General features: G+C 36.8%; 1 protein-coding gene across 1 annotated transcript; it reads right to left on the bottom strand.

The window, feature by feature from the left end:
* Positions 1-27423, bottom strand: LOC131200601 (transcription cofactor HES-6-like). The gene is made up of 7 exons (XM_058187611.1): positions 27053-27423; positions 8998-9118; positions 7360-7383; positions 6681-6769; positions 5596-5691; positions 5401-5479; positions 1-1170 (listed from the first exon to the last, which is right to left on the bottom strand). Exons 4-7 carry the CDS (start codon positions 6741-6743, stop codon positions 761-763), a joined length of 648 nt encoding a protein of 215 aa, XP_058043594.1. The 5' UTR covers positions 6744-6769; positions 7360-7383; positions 8998-9118; positions 27053-27423; the 3' UTR covers positions 1-760.
* Between the last annotated feature and the right edge of the window lie 3 nt (positions 27424-27426).

The raw sequence follows: 27426 nt of genomic DNA, 5'->3' as shown, positions 1-27426 counted from the left end.
TTAAGAGGTTGGATGGGGAGTATTAAGGAGAGTTTCAAAAATTATCATATAAACCAGAGACAAATGAGAGTGGCTTGTATTTGCTTCTATTTTTATTAATCCTTTGTTAATTTTAATAACATATGAAAAGGAATTTTAGATGTTATATACCCATGATGGTGAACCTATGGCACGCATGCCCAGAGTGGCACATGAAGCCATGTTGCCTGGCATATCCGGCCTTGCCTGTTTGTCTTCTGGGTTTCTGCTGCACATGCATGCACAATGATCAGCTGTCCTTCGCATGTGGCAGTGCCGAAAACCGGTGTGCACATGCGTGCTGGTCAACTGATTGTTGGATGCACCAGAACCCAAAGTACGGCTTTTCCAGAGCGTGAACCCTTTGCGTGCATGGCAGTGCTGAAAACCAGCCTGCGCATGTGCACCAACCAGCTGATCATCGGGCGTGCATGCGTGCTAGAACCTGGAAGTTTGGCTTTTCCGGAGCGTAATCCTGACGAGTCATCACTGTCATTTACTGTATACTAAGCAGCCACAGAGAAGATTCTGTAAAATAATTTAGATGTATTCAATAAATACAATATAATAGCAGCCTTCTACAATGCAGGCTACATAGAGATTTCTTCCGGCTTGAAGTACCCTGGTGTTTAGCACACCTACCAGAGCAGATGTGCTCCAAAAAGTGTTTTAAAGAGACATATCTATAAGATACATATAAAAGAGGGTCTAAAATTAGAAAGAAATTCCCCCCAAGATATTTTTACCATGGTCTCCACATATCCAATGACCCCATGTTAACACCATTATGTGCAAAATGAGGTTGCAAAATCTCCCTGGGATGTGGCAACTCATGCTGATTACATCGTGATGATGGCTGTGGCTGAAATGACTTTTTCAATCCCAGTTTGACTTCAGTTGGATACATCTGCTCCTGAGATTGGCTAGACTCTGTTGTATTTCCCTTGCCATTCACTGGAGTGGAAGTGTTCGGGTTCTCCTTGCAAGCCTCCTCATTGGATTTGGGCAAGGATTTCAATAGATGGTTCAATAATCGTGCTCCAAGTGTCTTGTCCATCCAGTCACAAGTCAGGAGGAGGTTGTGGACTTCATGCATGCACTGAATATATCCACTGCTGTACCTCTGCTGAGCTTCAAGACCCATTTTAGAATCTGCTAAATGAAGAAGAAAGATGCTTTCAATCATTTAATGCATAAAAACTCAAATCTGTTGGACTCTTTTCGCATAATAGTAGGTACTGTTCTGACTTTAAGTTCCAGATTTGGATCATCTATTCCAGGGGTGTCAAACTTGATTTCATTGAGGACTGCATCAGGGTTGTGTTTGACCTCAGGGGGCTGGGGTGGCATGGCCAGGGTGGGAATGGCCATCTCAATGTCACTCATCGAGGCTCCATTTTCGGCCATGTCAGCCCTTACAGGTTCCGTTTTTGGCCAGGACTACCTTCCCAGGTTCTGTTTTCGGCTGCAACAGCCTCCTGTAACCCTCTGCCAGTGAAAACAAAGCTTGGGAGGCCCGTGCATGGCCTCCCCAAGGTCCCTTTTTGCTGGCAGCAGCACCACAGGCTGATCCTCTGCTGTTTCCAGGGTGGGCCCGCAGGCCAGATCTGTCTCATGGGCCTTGAGTTTGATACCCCTGAGCTATTGGGATCTAATCATTCTTTTCTTTTAATTACACTGAGAACATACGCACCAAGACAAATTCCTTGTGTGTCCAACCACACTTGGCCAATAAAAAATTATGTTCTACTCAAATGGATAAAAACTAGATTATAATTATTCTTTTAGTTTAATACAAAGGAATTGTAGAATTTTTGTTTGAGCTATTTGTTTACAGATGTTTCCCTACCAAATGTCATGCACTGATGATGTTACCTGGTTGAGTAATGATATGTCTGCAAGCAAACAACTAAGCTCAGAAAGTAGCAAGGACTGCACAATTCAACACTGAGTTCCATGCATTGTCTTCTATTGGAAACACCTATGAATGTATTAAAAAGACATTCTAGACCTAGTATAAGAAAGTATTTTTGTGCAAAGGAAAGTTCAGTTACTTCTTCAGATAGCACCTGAGCAACTCTTGAACAGAGCAAGAACACTACCATAAATTACATAAACTTGACTGACAGTGAATAAAAAGTGATCTCAGTAGGCACTACCAGGCATGAAAAGAATACCAACTGGTAAGGTGAAAAGAGTTACAATGTAAAGACTTGATCTATGGGTGCCCATTATACCAGACCCTTTTCAAACATTCAGAGAACAAAAAAAATCCAAACTTCTAAACTACTTTTACAAGATCAATGGAGCAACTACATTAATGATATATATAATTGATACGGGGAATAGAATAACCTAGAAAAGACCTTGTTGACTACCAAGGAGAGCAAAATTGAAACTAAGAGTGATTGAATGTATTGGTATCCAAGCTACGTGTTGAAATTCAGTTCTTTGCAGACATGTGACAAGTGAAATTAGTTGCTAAATTCAATAGCTATTCAATGCCTCAATTTTCTAGAAAGACTAAGGCCCCATATGTCTTTTTAACCAAAGGATTTTGGCAAATATCACTGGAAAACAAAACAAAATGGCATTCAAAGCTATTTCATTTCAACAAAATTCCCTTCAGAGTACATAGGGCCCTGCCATGTTCCAAAGATTTATATATAAAATCCTGGCAAGGGAAAATATATGAAGCCTACATTGATGATCTACTGATCTTCTTTTGGGACAGCTTACTACCAGAAGTGTAGATTACTCTTTGCTAACTCTTGTTTTTAGGGCACAATTAAAATATGATTTTTTCTTAGGAGAAAAAAGATTGTGCTATCCCAAATGGTGGTGGATCAAATTGTTTGATTATAATTGTATTAATGGATTTTAGTTTCTTGTTATATTAATGCTACAATAAAGTAAAGCTACTTAGAGCTTCAGAAAGACATATACTTTTTAGTAATAAAATAATGAAGTTATATGTAGTTTAACTTGAGAAGAACTCTCAGGCACATAGATAAAGTCATTATTTAAATTATATAAAGGTGCTTAGCATAAAACTGGTCAAGTGTTGCCTAGACTATCAAGAATGAAAATATTTACAGTTCCTAGTAGGAAATGGAGTTCCCTAAATTCAAACTAAGGAAACTGAAAGGCATTTACAAACTAAGAAAATCTTTGCTAAGCTAACTGGATATTCCATCTGGTTGTTCCACTCAGGATTATATCCTTACTGACCAACCTGAAAGCAAGGACCAAAAGAGATTCAAGAGTTTCAAAAAGCATCTGAAGATTTAAAAGAGTTCTTACATCAGAGCCCAATTCTTAAGGGGCCTGATTCTGACTGAACTTTCTATCTAGAAGTAGCCCCTTCTGATTTAGACAGAATGCAGTGTCAATACAAATGCATAAAGACAGAGATTATCCTTGAAGTTTATCCACCAAAGAAGCTTACACCCTACAGCAGGGGTCTCCAACCTTGGCAACTTTAAGCCTGGTGGACTTCAATGGAGTTAGTCCGCCAGGCTTGAAGTTGCCATTGTTGGAGCCCCCTGCCCTACAGCATGGTAGAGTAAAAGGTATCTTCTCTGACATGAATTATTGAAGTATGAGGTTTTCTTATGGAAGAGAGAATTCCATATACTACATAGTCACATTAAGCAAAGCCATTCAAACATAGCATCCTTAGCTGTGAGTAGAAGGGGATTTGAAAGAGAAGGGGTTGTTCCTTCTCACAGAGCTATGGTGCCAGCAGGAAGTCTGTCTTGCAGCCTGATGACAACCAACAGCTCCAAAATAAAAGGCTTGTGGTAACCAAAATCAAGAACACAGACGGTGCCAGGACAGTAATTCAAGGACCCCAGATTGGGCCTCAGCCCACACTGAAGTTCAGAAAATTAAAGGACCTGGAAAGGGTTAATCAAGTCACAAAATGAAGGTTACATGGGTAATCTTGCTGAAACAATAGCAGGCATTGTGTTGGTAAGACAACATTATGACATTAACTCTGAAGAACACACTGTATCCTCTGAACAATGGGAAAAGGGGGTGGGGAGGTTTGTATCTGAGAATCTTGAACCCAATAAAATTTGAAAACTATTTGTGTGCACATCTTTGGTCTTTTCCCAAACAACCTTGATGTTATGTCATCATTTTATACAAAGTACAACTTCACTGAAGCTAAATATATACATACTACCTTGTTTCTTCTCTCTGTCTCTCGTCCCCCCTTTTACCGCTCTCATTCCTGCTTCATTATTTCTTTGAATAACTTTGCCAAGCTATTGAGCTGGTTTACATATATAAAATAGGAGCAGCTACAGCCAATATATAGATACAGAACATCAACTCACCTATATTTCTGTTGTGTTGGATATTCTGGAGATGTTTTACTGTCATTTCCAAGATATCTGCTTTTTCAAGTTTTGACTGCTATTTTAAAATAAAATAACAACAATTATTATCATATCCTTTTGAAAACTGTTGAAAAATGAAATATAGATGGAAATAAAGAAACGGAACAGAAAAATGTTAAAATCTATGCTTACATCAAGCCGAAAGGCTCCAACAACTGTTTCCTTGAGCTGGTCCAAACAATTGTTAATCCGCTCTCTTCGCTTCCTTTCAATCAAAGGTTTTCTTAACTGAAATAATAAAGGGAGAATATTAGGAATGGGTTGCTTGACTTGAATCCCTATAGGCCTTAATTGGAAGAAGTTATTTTCCAAAGCAGATTCTTTCATCATACAATGGAACAACATATATGGGAACTATCAGACAATCTTTAAATAATTTAAATAATTACAATTCTGGAGCATTTTCTGTTAGGCACATTCACATAGTGTAAATTTAGATTGATACAGTCAAGCAAACTGATAGTATAATCCTATGTGTATATATTCAAATTAAGTCTTAATTTTAGTCAGTGGAGCATGTTTTCAGATCAATCTATATTGGGTTGCAGTATTGTAATTTCTAATAATCCCATTATCAAATAAATGGTTTGTGAATGTAGTTCCTAAATCTTAGAAGAGCAATTTGCTTTCCCTTTATCTCATGTATTGTAATGTCAAATTTTATTAATAGATTTATATTCCTTGGCTACTTCTTTCATTCAGCCTAATTAGTGCTAAAAGGAGTAAGCGTTTTTTAATGAAAATCATAATAGGCACATTACCCAAGCCAGCCATGCCCTGTGCTTTTTATTTTTCTAACAATATATATTTCAGTTTAACACTGTCCATAAATGTAATCTGATTTTATATAGCTCTGTTCTTCTACTGCATCCTACAGCTATAGATGAGCTTATTATATTGTATATTTAGTACATAAGAATATATAAAATAGGAGCAGCTACAGCCAATATATAGATACAGAACATCAACTCACCTATATTTCTGTTGTGTTGGATATTCTGGAGATGTTTTACTGTCATTTCCAAGATATCTGCTTTTTCAAGTTTTGACTGCTATTTTAAAATAAAATAACAACAATTATTATCATATCCTTTTGAAAACTGTTGAAAAATGAAATATAGATGGAAATAAAGAAACGGAACAGAAAAATGTTAAAATCTATGCTTACATCAAGCCGAAAGGCTCCAACAACTGTTTCCTTGAGCTGGTCCAAACAATTGTTAATCCGCTCTCTTCGCTTCCTTTCAATCAAAGGTTTTCTTAACTGAAATAATAAAGGGAGAATATTAGGAATGGGTTGCTTGACTTGAATCCCTATAGGCCTTAATTGGAAGAAGTTATTTTCCAAAGCAGGTTCTTTCATCATACAATGGAACAACATATATGGGAACTATCAGACAATCTTTAAATAATTTAAATAATTACAATTCTGGAGCATTTTCTGTTAGGCACATTCACATAGTGTAAATTTAGATTGATACAGTCAAGCAAACTGATAGTATAATCCTATGTGTATATATTCAAATTAAGTCTTAATTTTAGTCAGTGGAGCATGTTTTCAGATCAATCTATATTGGGTTGCAGTATTGTAATTTCTAATAATCCCATTATCAAATAAATGGTTTGTGAATGTAGTTCCTAAAACTTAGAAGAGCAATTTGCTTTCCCTTTATCTCATGTATTGTAATGTCAAATTTTATTAATAGATTTATATTCCTTGGCTACTTCTTTCATTCAGCCTAATTAGTGCTAAAAGGAGTAAGCGTTTTTTAATGAAAATCATAATAGGCACATTACCCAAGCCAGCCATGCCCTGTGCTTTTTATTTTTCTAACAATATATATTTCAGTTTAACACTGTCCATAAATGTAATCTGATTTTATATAGCTCTGTTCTTCTACTGCATCCTACAGCTATAGATGAGCTCTATTATATTGTATATTTAGTACATAAGAATATATAAATAGATTGATCCACCCTCAGGACTTCTGCACACACAATATTTTTTTACCTGGGGTTTTCTACTTGCTACATGCACTTTTAGATTTTATTTCTATCAAGGGTCGGAGATAAGCAATTACCTACTATAAGGAGGTAATTCTTGGAAAAGCAAAGAAATACATCTAGATAGCACATGTGCAGACAGCCTTTTAACAATCCCACAGAGCCACTAAAATAGTAGGGCACCCTTGTTTGATCCCTTCAGAGATGGCAAGTTTTTTACAATGAATTTATTTATAAAATAATGCATACCTTCCTTTCCTCTTTGGTATTAGAAAGTTTCTGTCCGCTGCTGGCTAGGGTTGTAGCTGTCATTGTAGTCCTGCACGCCTGCCTGAAGGCTTAGGGGAGAAAAGGGAGAAAGCCCTATAGCAACTGGCTTCTCCCGTTGTCTTCTGGAGCATTCTCTGTCATGAGAGCTGCACTCTGCTAGCATTTATAGCTGGATATTAGCATGTGAATGAGGAAATTGCTTAGCTGGTCTCCTTTTCCCACAGAAGGGGTTGAGGCCAGAGGCTTGTGACCATCAATCAAGGCTGACAGGTCACTACTTATCAATGGCCAGATCACACACACAGTGCCTAAAGAGCGACAGATGTCCAGCTTCATGAAAGCTTTGCTTGGTAGAAATCTTTTGTTTAAGGAGGCAGAAAACAAGTGCCAGAGATTATTTGGCTCCCTTCTCAATCAGCACTGATTCCCAGGGGAAAAAAATACCAATAATTTAAACCATAATCAACTGAGAAATACCTGGGCTGCTGGGATTAATGGAAATACCAGCTTTGTATATGGATCTTTATTGGCTCAGCTATTTTCTGCCCTTTGGAATGATTGGGGCAGCATTAAAAATCTTCAGGCAGGAACTCTGTATATTCTTCTTTCACACATGGAACACAAATGTGTACAAATGAAACTGATATTAAGCACTTACCTTATTTACAGTAACTGGAATGTTCTTGAGAAGATGGGATTGCACAAGTCAAGGCGTTACAAGCAAGGTCTTACAAGCGATGGCGGCTGCAGGTTCGGAGGATTGGTAGCAAAAATCCCTGGCCCCCCTGCCTCTGCTGAGCCGTACCATCAGCAGAGGGTTGTTTTTTTTACTTTTAAAAGCCGGCTTTTCTTCAGCTGAGACATGCCTTTAAAAGTAAAGAAAAGCCTTTGAGGATCCCGCCCCTCAGCTGAGATTGGCAGAGCCTTTAAACTTAAAAAATAAATAAATAAAGTCTCCTCTGGCGATCTCACCTGAGTTCCTCATCAGCAGAACCTTACTTGTACTCTTACTTGTAGAAAACATGTTTTTTACAAGTAAGAGTTGTAGTAAGAGTAGAGATTCTAAGGCACTTACCTGATTACTGATGAACGCATGGCTCTTTTTGCAGCCCGAAAGCCCCAGTTTCACTTTCAGCCAGACAGAATCAATTGCTTAGCTAATCTATTTCCTCAGTGATCAACTAATGCTGGCTGGCTTTGCTGGCTGAGGAACTCTGGGAACTGAAGTCCACAATAAAATAAAATAAAATAAAATAATAATAAAAAATATTTGTGCAGCTTTCTGAGATTTGGTGTGTTTCTGTACTGTTTCACTCTAACTACACAAACACACAAAATTTCAGAAAGCTGTATGTGGCATTTTGTGTGTGTGTGTGTGTGTGTGTGTGTGTGAGTTGTGTTGTGGGTGTGTAAAATGTGAAAGTTGGTTTTTAAGCTTTTTGTGGCTGTGTGAAGTGTGAAGTGCAGCTGCTTTTACATTGTGTGTGAGTCAGTTGTGTTGTGTTGTGTGTGTGTGTAAAGTGTGAAAGTTGGTTTTTGGTACCTCTTATTGTTTTTTATACTTTATTATTTTTATTATTTATTGTTATTGGCCACGCTCACCCAGTCATCTGACCACCAAGCCACACCCACCTATTAAGCTACGCCCATAGAACCGGTAGGGAAAATTTTTAGATTTCACCCCTGCAAAACATGTGGTTTTGTTTTCAACTTGCTGAAAAATAGATTATGACTTCAGTGCTAGAAGATATATCTTTTGTATTGTCTTTGGTGGGAGTAATATTTCCTCAGAATTGGGAACATTGTTTTCAACTTGCTGAAAAATAGATTATGACTTCAGTGCTAGAAGATATATCTTTCGTATTGTCTTTGGTGGAAGTAATATTTCCTCAGAATCAGGAACAATGAAAAATATCTTAGATAGAATCACCCCCCTTGAGAAACATGTAGATTATAACAGTTCAATAAACTTGACACTAATTCGAAGTCAGGAAGTCTATGGTGGAAAGATCATTGTGAAAACTTTTATTTATTTTTTTGGCCATATGAAATTTGCTGAATGACTATTGTCAAGTCAATGTTTATTTCAGTCAGAGACCAGCAAAAGTTAAAAACACTCAAGGAATGTCCAATTAAAAAATCTAGAATAAAATAATAAATAAGAGATAAAATCTATATTAAAATCACAATTTGGCATCCACTCAAGTTACACATGAGCAAATTACGGCATGGTCTAACCATACTACAATATAAAACCTTCAATTGTGAGGCCCATAGAATAACTATTGAAAGATACATTCTCTTCTTCTTCCTAGCATTATATCCACACTATGGCAGGATCCACTTGTCAGCAAAACCGTCTTCATTTGGATCGACCCAGGGCATTTTCAGGGACGACGCCCACATAAAGGTGCACTCTAAAAAATATTAAAATAACAACAATGCAAACTTTATTTAACTTGCACAATTTCAACAGACCACTACTTTGTTTGGCTATTGTAATCTACAACTTTGTTTTTATTGTGTGAGCAGTGTTGTATCAATATATTGGAATAACAAGTGGAATAATTTAAACACTTCTTATGGACATGGACTTTTAATATTATAAAGATATGGAACTTTTATTTAGAAACACATTTTTGTCTGTTATTTATCTTAGTTCCAATAAAGAGTTAATTTTGTATTTAAATTATAGAAATAAAAACATGCTTCATTATTTCTGCATTCAGGATAGCAACTTTGGGCTACCGAGCTCTAATGAGATCATAATGCTATGTGGCTGAGTTGCCACGTAGCATTATCTGGTACCATTTTTATCCCTATGTAATTGACTTAGCAGAATTGCATTTTTAATTGACTTGACATGAACCATAGCTCACAACCTATACTAGTTGGGCTCCCAAATCATACTAAAGCAAAACCAAACCAACTCTCAACTTTGCAAGTTCAGTCCAAATTATCTGTTAAATAAATAAAAAAAAGATGTATCCAGTTAAAAATCTCCCATTCATCTACCTTGTCCCTGTTTACTGTACATGCTGTATGATTCCAAATATTTTACTTTTGTAGGCCAAGATATGTTTTCCCATGTGATTTCTATATTTCCATAAAAATATTCATATATTATAGGGACTACAAAATGATATTGAATGTCTTTAGCTGGAGATTATTTTTTTATTTTGCATTCAATAGCATTGAAACTTGGAAACTAGGTAATTATTATTATTCAGGCAAAGTATGACATTTGTCTGTGTAACTGAGTGGGAAATAGGAATGCAAACGCAAATGTGTCTGCATATTATTCAAGGGTCTACTCTGTGATTTGCTTTCTTCTTCTTTTTATGTTGCTCAATGCCACATTTTTTTAGGAAAAAAAAAGAAAAAGAAAAAGCCTTGAATTGCAAAGCTATAGATTTTTTCTGTATTTCCTAAAGCAGTAAAGAATTCATCTTAACTCTCCTTCCTTTTTTTCCAATATGTGTGAATATTTCACGATTTTAAAAGAAAGCAGCATTAAACATCTGTTCCTATACTTGTTTTAAGATGAGAAGAAAAGGAGGCTTGAAACTAGAAGACAAAACAAAAAAATATGGCAGATGTTAGTGAATCCCCTCCAAGGCAGATGTCTAGGTTAAAAAAAAAGCTTTAAAAATCAGGTTTAAGAATTCATGGCTCCAACTCTTTTCTGACTTAGGACACGCGACTGCTTGGCTTGTGAAGGGATGTGGGAAAACTCTAATTCACAAAGAACTTATTCAAACCAACCTAATAGCCATGAAGAATCTAATTGCCAGCAGGAAAATGGACAGCAAGTCCACCAAAGAGGCCTGTAGAGAAAATTAACCCTTTCTGGTTTGGTATGCAAAATAAAGATAGAATTCCCACATAACTTTATTTGACATAGTTGGCCATTCCCACATTACACAGCGGCTTTGTCAAAAAAATCTGTCTACAGTATTAATCTGTGCAATGTCCAAACTGCTGGGCTAAGGATTCATGATTTACAGAGGGTTCAAATCCATCAGATTTTTTTTAAATCAATTTTTTTCAGTCAATGATTCTTAATTTTCTCCTTATATTAGGATACATACCCCACCCTTAGATCCCATAAGAGCTTTCATGTCAAGCATGCTTGACCAGTTCAAGCAGCTAATAAGCTTATTCCTGTTGACTATGGACTGCCTTTAACCTTAGTTCCATAAAGTCAGGACTTATGCAGTACTATGTGGTTGGTGGGGGAAGTGGGGATGTGAATTAGCAGAATACAATGAGAAATATCAATGCTTATTGAGAGGAATCCAGTCAAACAGGCTCTGAGATGAGCAACTTAAGAAAAATATCAATGAATGAATGCCTTACTATGAATGCCTCCCTTACTATTTACAAGCTACCTGGATCTGCTCCATCTGTCAATGTTCAATAATCACTTAAAGAATAATAAATAAGTCTCTCTCTCCCACCTCTCTCTCTCTGTGTGTGTGTGTGTGTGTGTGTGTGTGTGTGTTTTGAACAGAATAATTCTTAGTTTCAGAATTTCTTAGGAGACATTACTTTAAGTGGAATTGAAAAGAGAAAAGTCTGTCAGGGCTTAATAACATTTCAAGCATAGATAAAGTTGACTTATTGACAATGTTGAATCCATAATTTCCTGTTCATATTACACATTAATTCCAAATAGGATGGTTTTTTTTTAAAAAAAAATCTACCTACATAAATATATTTAATGATACATTTTCTCTTATCCAGGCTCAAGAGTCCAGAATGGTTTGGTCACCAGAATTTTTCCTCATAACAATCAGGAAGTACACTAAAATAAAATATCTGTGATATTATATATTATATTATATTATATATTGTAATATATATATATATATTATATTATATGCTTACTCATATTTAATTTAACTATATTTTAAATCATTAAACTAATTCTGAGAATACAACACACTTGCCACAAAGGCTGGATTCATACAACGCAGTTAATACGGTCTGTGCAACCCAGTGGGGTAGTCAATAACCCTCCCACATCATTTTTAATTATAATCTGTTTTTATTGTTATTGTTATTAGAGATATCTATTTTTTACAGTTTTATTATTTTCAATGTTGTAAGTTGCCCAGAATCAGATGTGGGGAGACAGGTGGCAAATAAATGTAATAAATAATAAACAAACAGACAAATAAATATTTAGTTCTGCATATTTAATCTGAATTTTGTTTCTTTGGCTGCATTAAATAAATGATACTAATCTGTGAGTTGGCTTTAGTTTAGTATGTGTTTTCAGTAAAATCATCATCATTACTAATTTAGCATTCTGTGTTAATTTTGTCCTTGGGTCTTATTCAATACATCATAGTTTAAGCAAATACAGTTTCATGTGATTTGTGAACCCAGCCATTGTGGGTCATAACTCAAGAGATAATAATACTTAGGCGTGAACCAGCAACCATTTTCAACAGCCCTATATAGTGGCTTGTTGATGGGAGTTAGCAGAAAGGTGCATAAGAGTTTCCACAACTATTCCTATAAGAGGCAGGTCAGTGAATCATTAAAGCAAAGCAATGCTCTAAAGCTTTGCACAGTCCTAGTAGCTACTTTATAGATGTGTATTTAGTCAGTGAAGTATAGTAGCCCTCGTTTATATGAACTTTCTATTTAAACTGCAGCTTTAATGTTTGGAATGGAATTAAATTAAATGTGTGAAATGTATCACAAGAAGTAGTAGTACTGTTGTGGTATAATAAACAATACTGCAATAAACAATAAACAAGACCTTCCAAATGCAGGGTTGATACTGCTACTATCACAGGAACATTTGGACAGCTTTTGAAATAACTAAGGGAACTGCTTAAGCATGAGCTAAAAAGCAGGTACAATAACTTAACATAGCCATTTCTCAAAATCTGGGCAATCCTCAGATGTAAAAAATCCAAATCTCAACAATAATCACGTTGGCTGGAAATTCTGGGGATTGCTGATGACTTACATGGAATGTCCCCAAGCTGCAAAATGATATCTCTAAGTATATCCTGTTACTTATCTGCACTGGCTTCCTGTGGTCTTTCGGGTGCGCTTTAAGATTTTGGTTACCACCTTTAAAGCGCTCCATGGCTTAGGGCCCGGGTACTTACAGGACCGCCTGCTGTTACCTTATGCCTCCCACCGACCCGTACGCTCACACAGAGAGGGTCTTCTCAGGGTGCCGTCCGCCAATGTCGGCTGGCGGCCCCCAGGGGTAGGGCCTTCTCTGTTGGAGCTCCTACTCTCTGGAACGAACTTCCCCCTGTTTTACGCCAATTGCCTGATCTTCGGACCTTTCGCCGTGAGCTGAAAACGCATTTATTTATTCAAGCGGGACTGGCTTAAAAGTTTTATGAAATTTTAATTGGGGTTTTTATGCATTTTAGGGTTTTAAATTGCTTTAAATTTCAGCCATTTATGTAATATGCTTGGTTTTAAGTTTTGTTTTAATGTGTATATTGTGGGGTTTTTATTATTTGGCTGTACACCACCCTGAGACCTTCGGGAGAAGGGCGGTATAAAAATCTAATAAAATAAATAAATAAAATACTGCTATGTATTTTGCATTTAATTTTTTCAGGTGTTACATTTTTTGGAATAGTCCTTTTAACTAGTGTTTCAGACTATTATAGATTAGGGAATAAACACCCAGTATCAGGATGTTCTATTTACCCCACTGAAATATTTTTTTTTTAAAAATGCAGTTATACAAAACCAGAAGAATGTCATGCCATTAATAGAACTGTATGTTATGTGAAAGAAAGAGATAATAGTTAAGCATGCTATTTTTTAAAAAAGCGTACAGATAAAAAACATATCCTAATCTGGAAAAAATAAGATAACATTATTATAATATCAGAGATCTTATACATATTTATTTTTACACAGAATAGCTGCAGCCACATGCTTAATTATATGTCAACCTACTGATTTGAAAATTCTGAATTGTACTTTATAAACATCTTCCAATACACCACATCAGATACAAGATGATGTATATTATGTAATTTAGTCAAGACAAACCAGTGAACCACTTCTGCAGTTTCATCACAGATCACAGCCCCTGGATCAAAAGGTTAGGCTTTAGTCCCCGGCAATGACAGGGTTAAGTGGGAAGGCCAACTGCTGGCTGAAGGCAGGTGGTAGGCCTGTATCTGCCAAGTACAAGGCTCATTGTATCTGAATGCAAAAAGCTTTTAAAGTAGTAAATGCAACCATAAATCAGGATTTTAAAAAGAGTCCAAACTCACATCCCATCCAGGCAGTCCTTCAAGCTATGTGTTTATACAGAGAGCAAAGGCTTTTTCACAGCATTAGGAAAACAAGGCAGACAGAGTCTTCGAGCCAGAGAGACACAGAATCATTATGGATATCAGTGGGAAAAATGGAATATACAGTATAGGATGAGAAGCAATCATCCAGCAACCTTGCTTTCTTTGATCTTTTTCAATGTTGATAAGAAATGGCATAGAGCTCAACAGAAGGGCTGGACCATTTGGTCCAGTGCTCTCCTGGCTGATAGTAGGTATCTAGAAGCTTGGTATCTACCTATGGATCTGAAGATAGGTAGTGTCAGAAATTAAACCCCAGATTCTGCTTGTATGACAGGACTTCGCTAATAAGTCAATATTCCCTGCCTTATAGTTGGGTTGAGGATGGTTAATAGTGATGGCATTTCATTACACATCTTCACAATAGGCTACATTTTTCGTTCTTTGCACATATTTTCTTTTAAAAAGTTAATAAACTTACTGTACTCTACTTAAAATTCCTAATAAATTACTGGTAATCTTATATATTTTAAAAGAAATAAAAATAACAGCATAATAAAAGAGTCAAATAGGGCAAAGTCCTTGGGCCATAGGAATATGGATTTCAGACACAATAGGCATCGGGTTCTGAAGTTGGACTCTGACCTAGAGGGTGAACATTAGCATCAGATTCTTGCTCCTTCTTCTTGGAGCTGGCTCCTTCCAATATTGGTGGAATCTGATACTGTAGTGAAAAATCACACTGAAGTGGGGGTGGGGTTTGCGTTGGGCAAGGGCTGGAGATGCTTTGAATCCCGATTTTATACCCACCCACCCCTCCATTTTTACATCTTCTATGGGTAGGTGTGGAACAACAAAATGATAGCAGCCTTTAAAGTTATCTCAAGATTTTCCTCGTATTTGTTTGCAGTTATATATATTCTGGTGTGTGAAAGAATGAGTTGACAAAGTATAATATGTGAAGCGTGTGCTGAATATACTAAATGATATACAGTACAGATAGTCCTCGATTTACAACCAAAGTGGAGCCCAAAATGACTGTTGTTAAGTTAAACATTTGTTAAGTGAGTTTTGCCCCATTTTACGACCTTTCTTGCCACAGTTGTGAAGTGAATCAATGCAATTGATAAATTAGTAATCCGGTTGTTAAGTGAATCTGGTTTCCCCATTGACTTTGCTTGTCAGAAGATCAGAAAAGGGGATCACATGACCCTGAGACACAGCAATGGTCATAAATATGAACCAATTCCAAGCATCTGAATTTTGATCACATGATAATGGGGATGCTGCAAAGGTTGTAATTGTAAAAAACAATCCTAAAATCGCTTTTTTGGGTAACGTTGTAACTTTGAACGCTCACTAAATGAACAGTTGTAAGTGGGGGACCACCTGTATTATATTGCATGCACTGTCCTGGGGTCTCTTAATTTGGTTTTATTTCTGAATCAAATAAATTTTGAAAAATTCTTAAGCTGCTAGATTCAGTCAACTTATTAGAACCTTTGTCAAACAAACAAACCAAAAAAAAAATCCCTCTAGTCTAGTCTTCACCAGCTTTTTCAATTTGCTGCCTTCCCAAAACTAACCATACCCTGGAAAGGCCACGGTATCTAAGAATTAAGGAAGCAGTGCCATTTGGAAAGTGGCAAGTAAGAAAATCTAAAGGTCAGTGAAACCCACCATAGTAGATTCAAATTGTATGAAAAAGGACATCACTATAAATAACTGTAGCCTAAGTTCTTAGGATATTAAAATCCCAAAACAGCCTTATGAAATGAACCCAGGTACTCCTCGACTTAAAAAAGTTCATTTAGTGACCATTCAAAGTTACAATGGCATTGAAAAAAGTGACTTATGACCAGTTTTCACACTTACAACTGTTGTGTTGCAGCATCCCCATGGTCATGTGATCAAATTTTGGATGCCTGACAAACTGACTCATATTTTTGAGGGTTGCAGAGTCCTGGGGTCATGTGATCACCTTTAGCGATCTTTTGACAAGTTAATGGGGAAGCCAGATTCACTTAACAACCATGTTACTAATTTAACTGCAGTAATTAACAACTATGACAAGAAAGGTCATAAAATAGGGCAAAATGTTAACAAATGTTTCTCTTAGCAACTAAAATTTTGGCCTCAATTGTGGTCATAAGTCAAGGACTACTCCACTGGAAGCCTCTCCTAATGACAAAGAATTGATGTGATAAGATCATATGTTAATTCTCTGATTGTAAATTTATAATTCTTCTTTAGAGTGGTTCTATGCTAATTCCAGTCATCAGAGTAATTCTATATAAGAGCAATATGGTATATTTCAGTGACCACCCAGCATTTTGTGGCCAAATCCCTAGCCCCAATTATTTATGAAATGAAATTAGAAGTAGGAGGAAAACATCTTCCCTTGGCCCATGGCCCAAGTTCTTAATGAAATCATCCAAGTGACATGTTTTATATTACTTGAAGGTAGTCTTACCCAAGATCAAAACTAGGGCTTAGCTAAAGGTAAAGATAAAGGTTCCCCTCACATATATGTGCTAGTTGTTCCCGACTCTGGTGGGTGGTGCGTATTTTAGGCTTAGCTAAATAGATGTAATTTCTGGCTGAAGCTGAACTTTCTCTTATAAGGCTTGACTCTGACATTACCAGACTCTTTTCTTGAAGCAAGAGATAGAACAGATACTGCTTACAAGTGTATGTTTTCTTCCCACATACTATTGAGAATGGGACTTGACTAAGCAAGGGACATGAGAAGCAGGAAAACAAAGGTAGGATTTCTGTAAATGTGGCACTATAGATAGAAGCTGGTTGCACAACCTTCAATCAGCCTGATACTTCAAACAAATTTCTTTTCCAAATGTCACCAGTAGCATTTTAACCTGTTTTAATATTCTCCTTTCAGCAATCCTTGAGGAAGATATGGAAGAATACATCATGTAATGAAAAATCTCCATATTCAGGAAGGGTACATTCCCAACATTGGCCATGTCATTCCATATGGCCATCTGTAAAAAGATACCTGCAAAGTTCTTATATCTTTACAATACAAAAATCCTGATGGCTTCAGATAGAGAATCAAAAATCACAACAAGTGCAGCAGCAAGGTTTTTTTCAGTTGGATGTTGAATACTATACATCATTGTTATAAGGAGTACAACATTTAGTGACATAAGGATTATTGGATTTAGTATATTACATAAAATGTATTATTCCTTTTCAACTTTAAAAAAATGTGTTTTTAATCCAGAATCTGTTAATTCTTTTATTGTACAGTGTACAATAATCTAAGTCAGTAGCCATAATAATAGTTCATTAAAATAATCTAAGTCGGATAATATATCAGCCATTTCAAACCCCTCCAATCCATACATGCAGCAGACTGACACCCACTACGAAGATGTAGCACGACCACGAACACGAAGCCAAACAGCAGCAGTGCAGCTCACCAGCTCAAATCCCCCTGCAACTCAGACTAATCTGAGCACAATCAAGCCCCCATCCAAACAGGACACCCCCCCAGCCAATCAGAGCACAAAAAAACCCCTATCCAATCAGAGCACAGCCAAGCTCCCACCCAATCAGTTCAAACCCCCACTAGCAGTTAAAAAGGAAGAAACAGCTGCAATCACACATTGCTCCCAGAAGCACGAAGCTGAAGCCTGAAGATGACGAATGAGACTTTGTCGAAACGTCGCCAAGACACTTCCAATTTTACGCGGGAGAAAACCCGAATAACCAAAGACCTACAAATATATATATAAAATATAAAGGATTTGGGAGTATAACTAACCAGTTACTGTATACTCTTCCATTTGATCATTTCATTTAGAAAACACAGTTTTTCATTATCATAATGAATATAAGAGCCTCCAAATGGAAATTTCACCCAGGAACCTAAAGGTCTTAACCACATAGCTTGGGATAATTATTAGACTTCTGCCAGCACAGCAGTTTCTGAATCCCAAATGCTCCTTTTTTGTTGTTTGATTGGAGATCTGCAATGTGCTATTCTATTATGGCAGCAAAATATATGAAGTATAGGTAGCTTACTGTAACTCCAGTGGATTTATCAGTAACATGTTTTGTGCATACTTTCAAGCAAGCATTCTACTTTAATGACTAGCATTCTTTATGGACTACCTATAGAAAATAGCTGAATCTTCTCCATTTTGTAGTCTAAACTCTTTCTACTAGAATTCAGTGTATGTCCAATTGGGTTTATCTGGAGTCACTAAGCTGTTTTCCTGATACCTAACTAGATAGGAGATTAAGCATTTATTTTTTGGGGGGCGGGAAACCACCATTCTACAGGCTGGTATTAGAGCACGAAATTTGTGAGCCATGAAATCTGGTCTGAACTTATAAAAATGTATAACATCTATTGAAGTCTGTAACAAGCTCTGTATACCTATCAAGGGTTTTAATCCAAAAGTGCATGGAATAGGGATACACTTTAGGAAAGGTTTCAAATGGGATGCAGTGGCACAGTGGCTCAGATGCTGAGCTTGTCGATTAAAAGGTCATTAGTTCAGCAGTTTGAATCCCTAGTGCCGCATAACATGGTGACCTCCCGTTATTTGTCCCAGCTTCTGCCAACTGAGCAGTTCGAAAGCACATAAAAAATGCAAGTGGAAAAATAGGGACCATCTTTGGTGGGAAGGTAACAGTGTTCCATGTGCCTTTGGCGTTTAGTCATGCCGGCCACATGACCACAGAGACATCTTCAGACAGCACTGGCTCTTTGGCTTTGAAATGGAGATGAGCACTACCCCCTAGAATCAGGAACGAGTAGCATATATGCGTGAGGGGATCCTTTACCTTTACCTTAGGAAAGGTTTCAGGAGTTTTAAGGAATGAATTGAATGCCTTAAACATTTGCACCCCTTCTGTCCCTTAAAAATCTCAAGTCCATAAAAATGTTCCCCCACCTGGAAAAAAGAAGAAATCTAACCCTACACTCTATTTTTTTCCTATGCTGGCTTGGTATGCAGGAATAACTGAATCCTCTTGTTCTGTATAGTTATTAAAGGCAAGAAAGCTCTTTGTGCATAACAATTCTTTGTATGTGCTTTAATGCTTTTTGTTTATCTTTAGTTATTAAGCAAGCAAACATAAGGGTGATATTAGTGCTATAACGTTATATTGATTATGACTCACTTTTAGGTCTTAAGAGCAAGAACATGACAAGAACATGATAAATAGGAATAATGGAAGATCTCACCCAATGCACCTAGATGACAAAAGTTTATGGAAAGCTATTTCAGATTATGGTAACATTACACCACAGCCTTCATTTTTTTCCTGTACCAAGACTACAAATTACCTAACAAGGTACCCCATCCACATCTTTATGAGGAGCATAGTTGCAACATTAGGGCCTTGAGGGCAAGTAATTGAAAACAATACAAGAAAAATTCTGGAGCATTCTTACAGTAGATGAAGAATTTGGCAGAAGTGTATTTACGTTAGTGACCAATGTTTTCTTGGGATGTTAGACAAACACTTTTATGCCAGAAAAGAGGATGTAAGAGGAAATGAGAGCAGCAGACTCCACTACATTACTAAAATATATAATCAAAATCTAGCAATAGACTGCAAACATATATGGTGTAGAGAGAAATCTCACCCAGAGTCAGTCATAGCCTTCATGATATTACAATTCTCATTAGCCTCAAGTTGTATAATGGTGAGGAAAGCTGGAATTGTAATTATTCAGTGTATTGGTTTTCTGTCTTATATTAGCCAAAATGTATTCAAAGACAGAATTCCATTCTATTAATATCCTTGTTAAATATTCATCAGGCTAGCAGCTTCAAGAAAGAATAAGTTGCATATGGCCCTGGGTATGAGTCAGTGGTGAAATTCAGCTGGTTCTATCTGGATCGTGTGATCCGGTAGTGTCGGCAGCAGGAGGCTCCGCCCACCCACCTGGACGTCATCATATCTTATTTTTGACCCTCTACACATATGCAGAAGGCTCTGCGCATGCATGGAGGCGCGTACGCTCACATTTGCGAACTGGTAGCAAAGGTAAGTGAATACCACCCCTGGTATGAGTATATGCCAGCAACCAAGAATAGTTAATGAGAAGAATGAAATGACAGTTGATAATACTACCTAATTTCAGATATGTCAGTTATACTACCATGACTTTTCCCCCTCAAATCCTCATACTAAAGACTAGCAATGATATGGGAATTATCTAACAAAAATAATTTGTGGAGGAGAGATTAGCGAATACAGTAGGAGGAGACAACTTTTTAGTTTATTGCTAAAAATTGTTTCAGAATATTCTTTATTTATTTCGAGTGAAAAATCAGCATGTATTTTTCCAAAACCCTTTCTTTTGCTTTTATTGTTGCTTTTCTCACTTCACTTCCCTTTAATTGAAAAGAGGATGTGGGAAGTAGATCTATGAAAGCCATGGTTATGTTTAATTTAAAACATGAAGATTGTGTTCAGAACAAAACAGAAAATAATTACATTTTAAACAGCTCTCTTAAAATGGTAACAAGGAAGTAAATTACCTTTTGGTGTCTTGTATTTGCATTCTTCGGTCTGCAGTCATCCCATGTTCAAGAAGGCTAAACTGTATTCCAATTCATTTATTTTTATATCTCTTTTCAAACTTGCTTCCTTCATACAGTAACACTAGTGCATATGGATTTCCTTTTATATTAACCTCAGAATAATCTTGTCAAGATCATTGGAATGAAAAACAATCAACCAGACCCAAGAGTTTAATGCTTAAATAGGAATTTAAAACAAGAGGTTCTACCACTGATCTTCAACTTGAAGAAACTTTTGAAGAGTCACAGCCTTCCCAGATCATCATTTACCTACGTTTCTGAAAACCATTTACTTAAAATGAACTACATTAATTATAACTTATTCCAATGAATAGGATTGGTGCTTAGAACTGTGGCAATGGCTTTGACCTAATGTTTACTAATATTATATTTGTCATAAAACCTCCCTCCTTATACATTTAAAACACCACCACAACCCAGTATAAATGTTGTGCTTATGAAGATCTGCAATTCTTGGTCACCCAGCCTTACCTGAGTAGTTGAAATCTTTCATATGTATGTATCTAGGAACTTCTGCATGCAAACTAGAGGATCCAACACATGTCCATCTCCAGATTGTGCAGTCTTATAGTTTTATGAAAAGGGACAAGGTGGCTCGGTGGCTAAAACGCTGAGATTGTCGATCGGAAGATTGGCAGTTCAGTGGTTCAAATCCCTAGTGCCGCGTAACAGGGTGAGCTCCCATTACTTGTCCCAGCTTCTGCCAACCTAGCAGTTCGAAAGCATGTAAAAAATGCAAGTAGAAAAATAAGGACCACTTTGATGGGAAGGTAACAGCGTCCATGCGCCTTTGGCATTTAGTCATACCGGCCACATGACCATGGAGACGTCTTTGGACAGTGCTGGCTCAACTTTGAAATGGAGATGAGCCCCTAGAGTCAGGAATGACTAGCACATATGTGCGAAGGGAACCTTTACCTTTACCTATACTTTTATTCCCACTATTAGGTCTGGAAAGGATTAGTATGTGCTATATGTGATGCATGAATTGTTTCAGTTTGCCTTCTCCAGAAATACTTCTTTTGTTCCTAGTAAGCAGAAAGTGTCTGTCTCAAGAACCGCCATATAGATATTCTTGATTTTACACAACTGATATTTCCAAGGGCATATACTTTCCACTAGATTTCACAAGTTCCTGGAAAACTGGTTTTGATAACAAAGTAGGAACTGTCTATTGGCTGAGTAAGTCACTATGTACATTCTACCCTGCCTGAGATAAATATACCTTTTCTGTGCTCATGACACAACTTCCTTAAACTTCTTGACTTGAATGTGGGCCAGTAAATGTGTGTGCCAATACCACATCCTGATTTCTAAAGCTGAATAACATCTCTCACTTAGCAAGTTCCCTTCAGTAGTCTATTGGATATTTTTAGCAGTGCAAAAAAACAGAATATACTTTGAATTCTCTATGTGTGAATTCACAAGCAACATTTTTTAAAATGACATCAGTAATGCAACCTATTTATTAATGAGTTTTTAAAGAAGTTTATTTTCCTGTTAGGATTGTAAATATGGAATATTTATTAATAAAGGAAATGTCTTTAAATTTCTCAGAATTCATATTGCTTCTCAGTTTAATGCAATTTCAATTAGTACAGCAGGATATAGTACATCATTTCCCTGATTAATAAATGTTGTCCTGTACTTACAACCCTAACAAGAAAATAAACATCTTAAAAATGCATTGGAGTCATTATCTCCTTGAAAAGCAACAGATACTATTTTTATGGGTTTTTTTTGCTAGCTTAAAGAATGGAGTACAAGTATGAAATATTGACATATCTGGCTCTTTTTATATATTTTAACATCTTTTGAAGAAAGAGGAAAAAAATGCAAGAGCTTTTATAATCAATCATATTCCTTCCCTCCTTTTGGGTTTTAGTTTCAAAATGTATTTTGTCTCCCCGTCCCCGCCAGGGTGATACTGCTGGACTAAAACACTCAGGTGAACAGGTGTCTCAGGAGAAAGAAAAACAATTTCTTCAGCAGGGAAGACAATTAGATTGCCTTAGAGGATTATGGATTTTCTGTTTGGCAATACACTGGAGTCAAAACTCTACTTGAAAACCAACAAAAAAGTAATTTTGATTTAATATGTATGAGTAACTATTTATGGTTTGAAACCCATGATCTGTGAATCAGTGTTCTATGTGGAGAGCGCCAATTGTGATTTAGGCAACAAACAGTAGCTAAGCACCAGTGGATTAGTATAAAATGAAGGAACTTCTTTTACATATTTTACTGCAGAGATTAAATATGCACATTAGGATGCTTAGCAGTAGCTTTCTGTTTCAATAGGGTCAGATTAAATGATCTTTGAATTCCCTGTCAACTCTATTATTGTGAACTTGTTTTTAAGATGCCATGACCTGCTTCGTATATTGAATGCATTGCTTTTTCAGGTTTAGAACCAATCCTAGCAACAATGACTTCCTTCTGCCTCATGTACAGCTCCATTGTTTCCACTTCTAGCATAGAGTCTGTTCATTGAAAGAGCCATTGGAGACTCTAAAAGGAAATGATTCCCTTGAATTGCTAACTGTTGCTGGGTGTGGGTGGATTATATCTTGTGAGCACAAGCTCTCTGAAAGAAATGATGCAGCTTGTGCCAGTGGTACAAACACAACTGGTTTAAAATAACAGAACAGCATGTGAGATATGAGAAAGTCCTAGATTCTCGTTAGCCCCACAGAAGCAAAACAAGTGGCAAAATAGTGAGTGTGACTTGACTTTTGATAAGCTTCACAATGCAGTTTTGTGTTGTGGCTTTCCCCTCAATGAATCTTTTGTTGCCACTTTTGTCATTCTTATTTTTTTTTCTCTTTAAAATATTACATACACATGTTTATAAGCTGAAGTCAAAAGTTTTAGAGGAATAAAAAAAAAGGCAACTGTCCAGTAATATAATTCAGCTTCGTACTTGGAACCTTCTCTTTTGCTGCTCTGCATTTCCTTTCCCTCTTTTATATGCCTTTTTCTCCTCCATATTTTGTCTTCCTTTGGACTAACCACAAAAGCTTCCTCCCTTTTTTCTTTTTCCTTTGAAATCTCAGAAGAATTAGCATACATTTGCATTGCATTATCCCTATTAGTCTGCCTTTTGCATCTTCCTTTTCCATATAGTTTGAGGCGGGGTTTCTCGTTTTCCTATTTTCTTGGAGTGGTGAATACAATAGTAGCACTCTAAGACTTCAGCTGGTTGCTAAGCATTACTGAAATAAACTTGTCCATCAACAACATGAGGAAGAATGAATCTGAGGACTGTGGCAAATCATTGCACTAGAGATGCCTATAAGGTTAAATGGCACACATCTTAGAACTTTAATGAACACAGCACATCATTTCTTAGGAGACAATGCCCTGAGATGTTACAATTATTCCATGATATTCTATGCATAGATTTATTACAACTTTGCTATAGCTATTTTCTAAAAATCCACATGTAGATCTACTTCTTCTGTGGCAAAGCCAAGTCATTGTTTTTGCTAAAGCCAGCAACATGACATCCCACTTGTTTACATTAAATAGGTCCTAAATCTAGGTGATAGGCAAACTTAGTGAACTGTTTTCAATCAGATCACAAAGAGTCAGAAATGACTGAGAGAGAAAAAGATTATCTACTAACTATGTGGTATCAATATAGTTAGAATCAGTGGTGGGATTCAAATAATTTAATAACCGGTTTTCTGCCCTAATAACCAGCTGAGTAGGTGTGGCTCGGTGGTCATGTGACCTTGTGGGCATGGCCAACTCAACATCACTCATGTCAATGGGTGCTTCACTTTAGCTGTTACAATGTAATAAGGTTTAACCAGAGAGGCAGTTTCTGTAAGCAAGGGAATAAAGATTAGGCTAGAAACAACACCAGAATGTTTCCTTCCTGCCTTCCTTACAGGATTAGCCCTGTAAAGTGGAAAAAAAACAAAATAAGATTTCTTCCAATAACCGGTTCTCTGAACTGCTTAGAAAGTTAATAACTGGTTCTCCTAAATAGGTGCGAACTGGCTGAACCCCATCACTGGTTAGAATCCCACTTTGGACCCCTGCAAGGCGCAAAGGAAAAATCATGCTTGAGATGGGATATACTTGCATTTCAAAAGACAAAACTGCCAGTGAATAATATCGCTGTCCCAATCAGTGGATGCAACAGGAGCAAACAAGCTTCACTTTTAATTTATTATGCATCTATGATCTCTACTTGAGCATTCTTAGAGAATAGATTGCATTTCTAGTATCCTACCTTTCCTGTAGGAATACAGTGTAGTACTCATTAAGGAGAGGGATAATTTCATGCTATTTCTAGATGAAGATTCTAGAAAAATAGATTGGAACAAAAGTATAAGTTACCAATATTCACCCATGGGCTCCTGAGAACGAACTTAAACCTTAGTAACCTTCATCCAAGGGCAACATTAGTACTGTATGCCATAGTATCTTTATGTTTTTTGTAAATTTACTAGATACCAGCCTCTGCAATCAGAAGTGAGATGCAGCAGAGCTCATGGTTTGTTACTCCTCTTTAGTCTTTTATAATGAGCTAATGTACACTGGAAGAGACTCTCTTCTGACATCTTTACATATATTCCTTTGTAAGGATAACTTGGAATTACAATTTAAAATCTTTTCAAACTACATCCTTTTAGTGCTTGGAGCATGGTTAATAATAGTTTAATTTTAATGGAAGCTTAAATATGCTTAGGTCTGTCTATATGTTGTGAAATAAGGAGTTTTCATTTTATGTCCCGATTGGTGTTTATGGATGTGCTTTGCTAGCCTTTTGCCTGTTTGTCCTACAATGGTTGTTAACAGTCTTTTGTCTTCTTGGGCTACTGGGTCTTTTGTCTTACTTAAGATGTTTTAGGGGGCTTTAGTTGGTTTGTGGTGCCATGTGGAATCAGTTACAGTGGTACCATGTGGTTGTAATAGTCTGTTGTTTCTGACATGTTTTTGATGTATGGTTGATGGTCAGGCACGTTTTGATAAAGTGGCGTGAGCATTCATTTTGTTGGAAAATGTCCTAGTGGTCTGTTTCTTTTTTCTAGCATTCCAGGTTGCTGCAGTGTGTTTGTGCCTGTCTGAATAATGTTCTTACACAGTTCCCCTTGTGGAAGATTGGGTTGTTACTTTAATAGTGAAACACTTGGTTAATGGGGGGTGATTTTCATAAACATTTGATGGGCCATTTGGGAGCAGAATATATTGGACTATACACAACTTGGACTGATTCAGTATAACTGTTCTAATGGTTTATCTTCCAAAGCAAACCAAAGGTGGTTTATTACAAGAAATGTATTCAGAAAGTTTCCAATTTCTGCAGAAAATCTAAATGCTGGACCATAACTAAATCATGGAAGCAATAAAATATAGCATTCCTCTGTCTGATTGAACTTTTTGATCTTATAATTTCAAGATCAATATATGACCAATAGTCTGAACCTTAAAAAAAACCCTAGTGCACATCTAGGGGTTAAGTTTGAACATTATCACTGAATATTAATATTATGCCTACAAATTCCTTTTGAATCTAGTATGCCCTTCTTCAATTTAATGATTTCCAGATAGGCTAGGATTACAATTCACAGTATCTCTATGTTAAAAAAATCAGTCACATTTAGACAGCATGAAGTTGGCAAAGACAGCACAGTACATACTTTTCCATTCAATTCCAGGTACAACCATCTGTTCAAACTTGAAAGCTTTAACATAATTACAACCTAGTATTACTTTAAATGAGGCATACACAGCCTTAATATATTGGCTTTGAAAATTTGCTCGTTCCTCACAAATACAGTGAAGAAACTGTTAGATTAGAAACCACAGCCTTGGTCCCAAAGGCTAAAATAAGCCTGGTTAAAAAAGCTTTCCTTATAGAAAACGACAAGTTTCGCTGTATTTTGAAGTCACAGAATGAATGCTCCAGTTGTCTTTGTTCTAGCAAAGGTATTCATAAAAATTATAGCTATGAGACTGAGACAAATGAAACAGTGCAATCCTATATTTGGATTATCAAAGAAAGAGTCAGTGGTGCCACTAGGTCTTTAGTTAAATATGCTCAGTAGCCTATATCTTCCCGTTGAGTTTGTAAATTACATGTAGCTCAAGGCACATTTTGCAGGTTTGCCACCCAGGTGAAAAGGAAATAACCTCACCTAGTTCTTCAGAAGCAAAGAAAACTTCAAAAATGCACCTTTGAAACCCCACCTTACGCTGCTGAGTCAATCAGGAAAAAAAAAGCAATGATACAAAAGATACATGGGCTAAACTGCAATTAAAGTTTAACTTTTCTCTCCTGAAATCCCAGTGAACCACGTCCCGAAATATTTATTAAATATTGATTTTGCACCACACTAAACTGCAAACTAGCCAACCACAGTTTCCTGAGCATGTTACGTGACTGCTCAGCCTAGGGCTGGGTATTGTATATATACAGATAGTCGCGTTAAATTCGGTAAACCACAGTTAAATTAACCTTGGCTGTAAAGATATCCTCATGGGCACAATCCAATTTAATTGTGAGGCGAGACTTCTTCTTTCTGCAATCTTGGCATGTTGGGGGCAGGTTTACGTTCTCACGACATACCAGGAACTAAGTAGCCAAACCCTATTTTAACCTAGCTTGCATTAAAAAGCTCGGATTATGCCGCTATTTACGGCGCAGGATGTTGTGCAAATCCAGAAAACGAAGCAGGATTAAATGGTTAAATAGCGCATGGTTGCTAAATGCCTCGATAAAATTGAGAAACATCTGAATTACAGGTCAGACCGTGACTGGCACTACCGAAGAAAAGGCCACCGCGGACTTTGGCCAGGTCCGGCGCCTTTCCTTTCCGGCTTGCTGCGGCC

This window comes from Ahaetulla prasina, chromosome 6 (genome assembly GCF_028640845.1).
Source record: "Ahaetulla prasina isolate Xishuangbanna chromosome 6, ASM2864084v1, whole genome shotgun sequence".
Lineage (NCBI taxonomy): Eukaryota > Metazoa > Chordata > Lepidosauria > Squamata > Colubridae > Ahaetulla > Ahaetulla prasina.
Note: the sequence above shows the minus strand (reverse complement) of the source record. Positions and strands in the feature narration are given on the sequence as shown.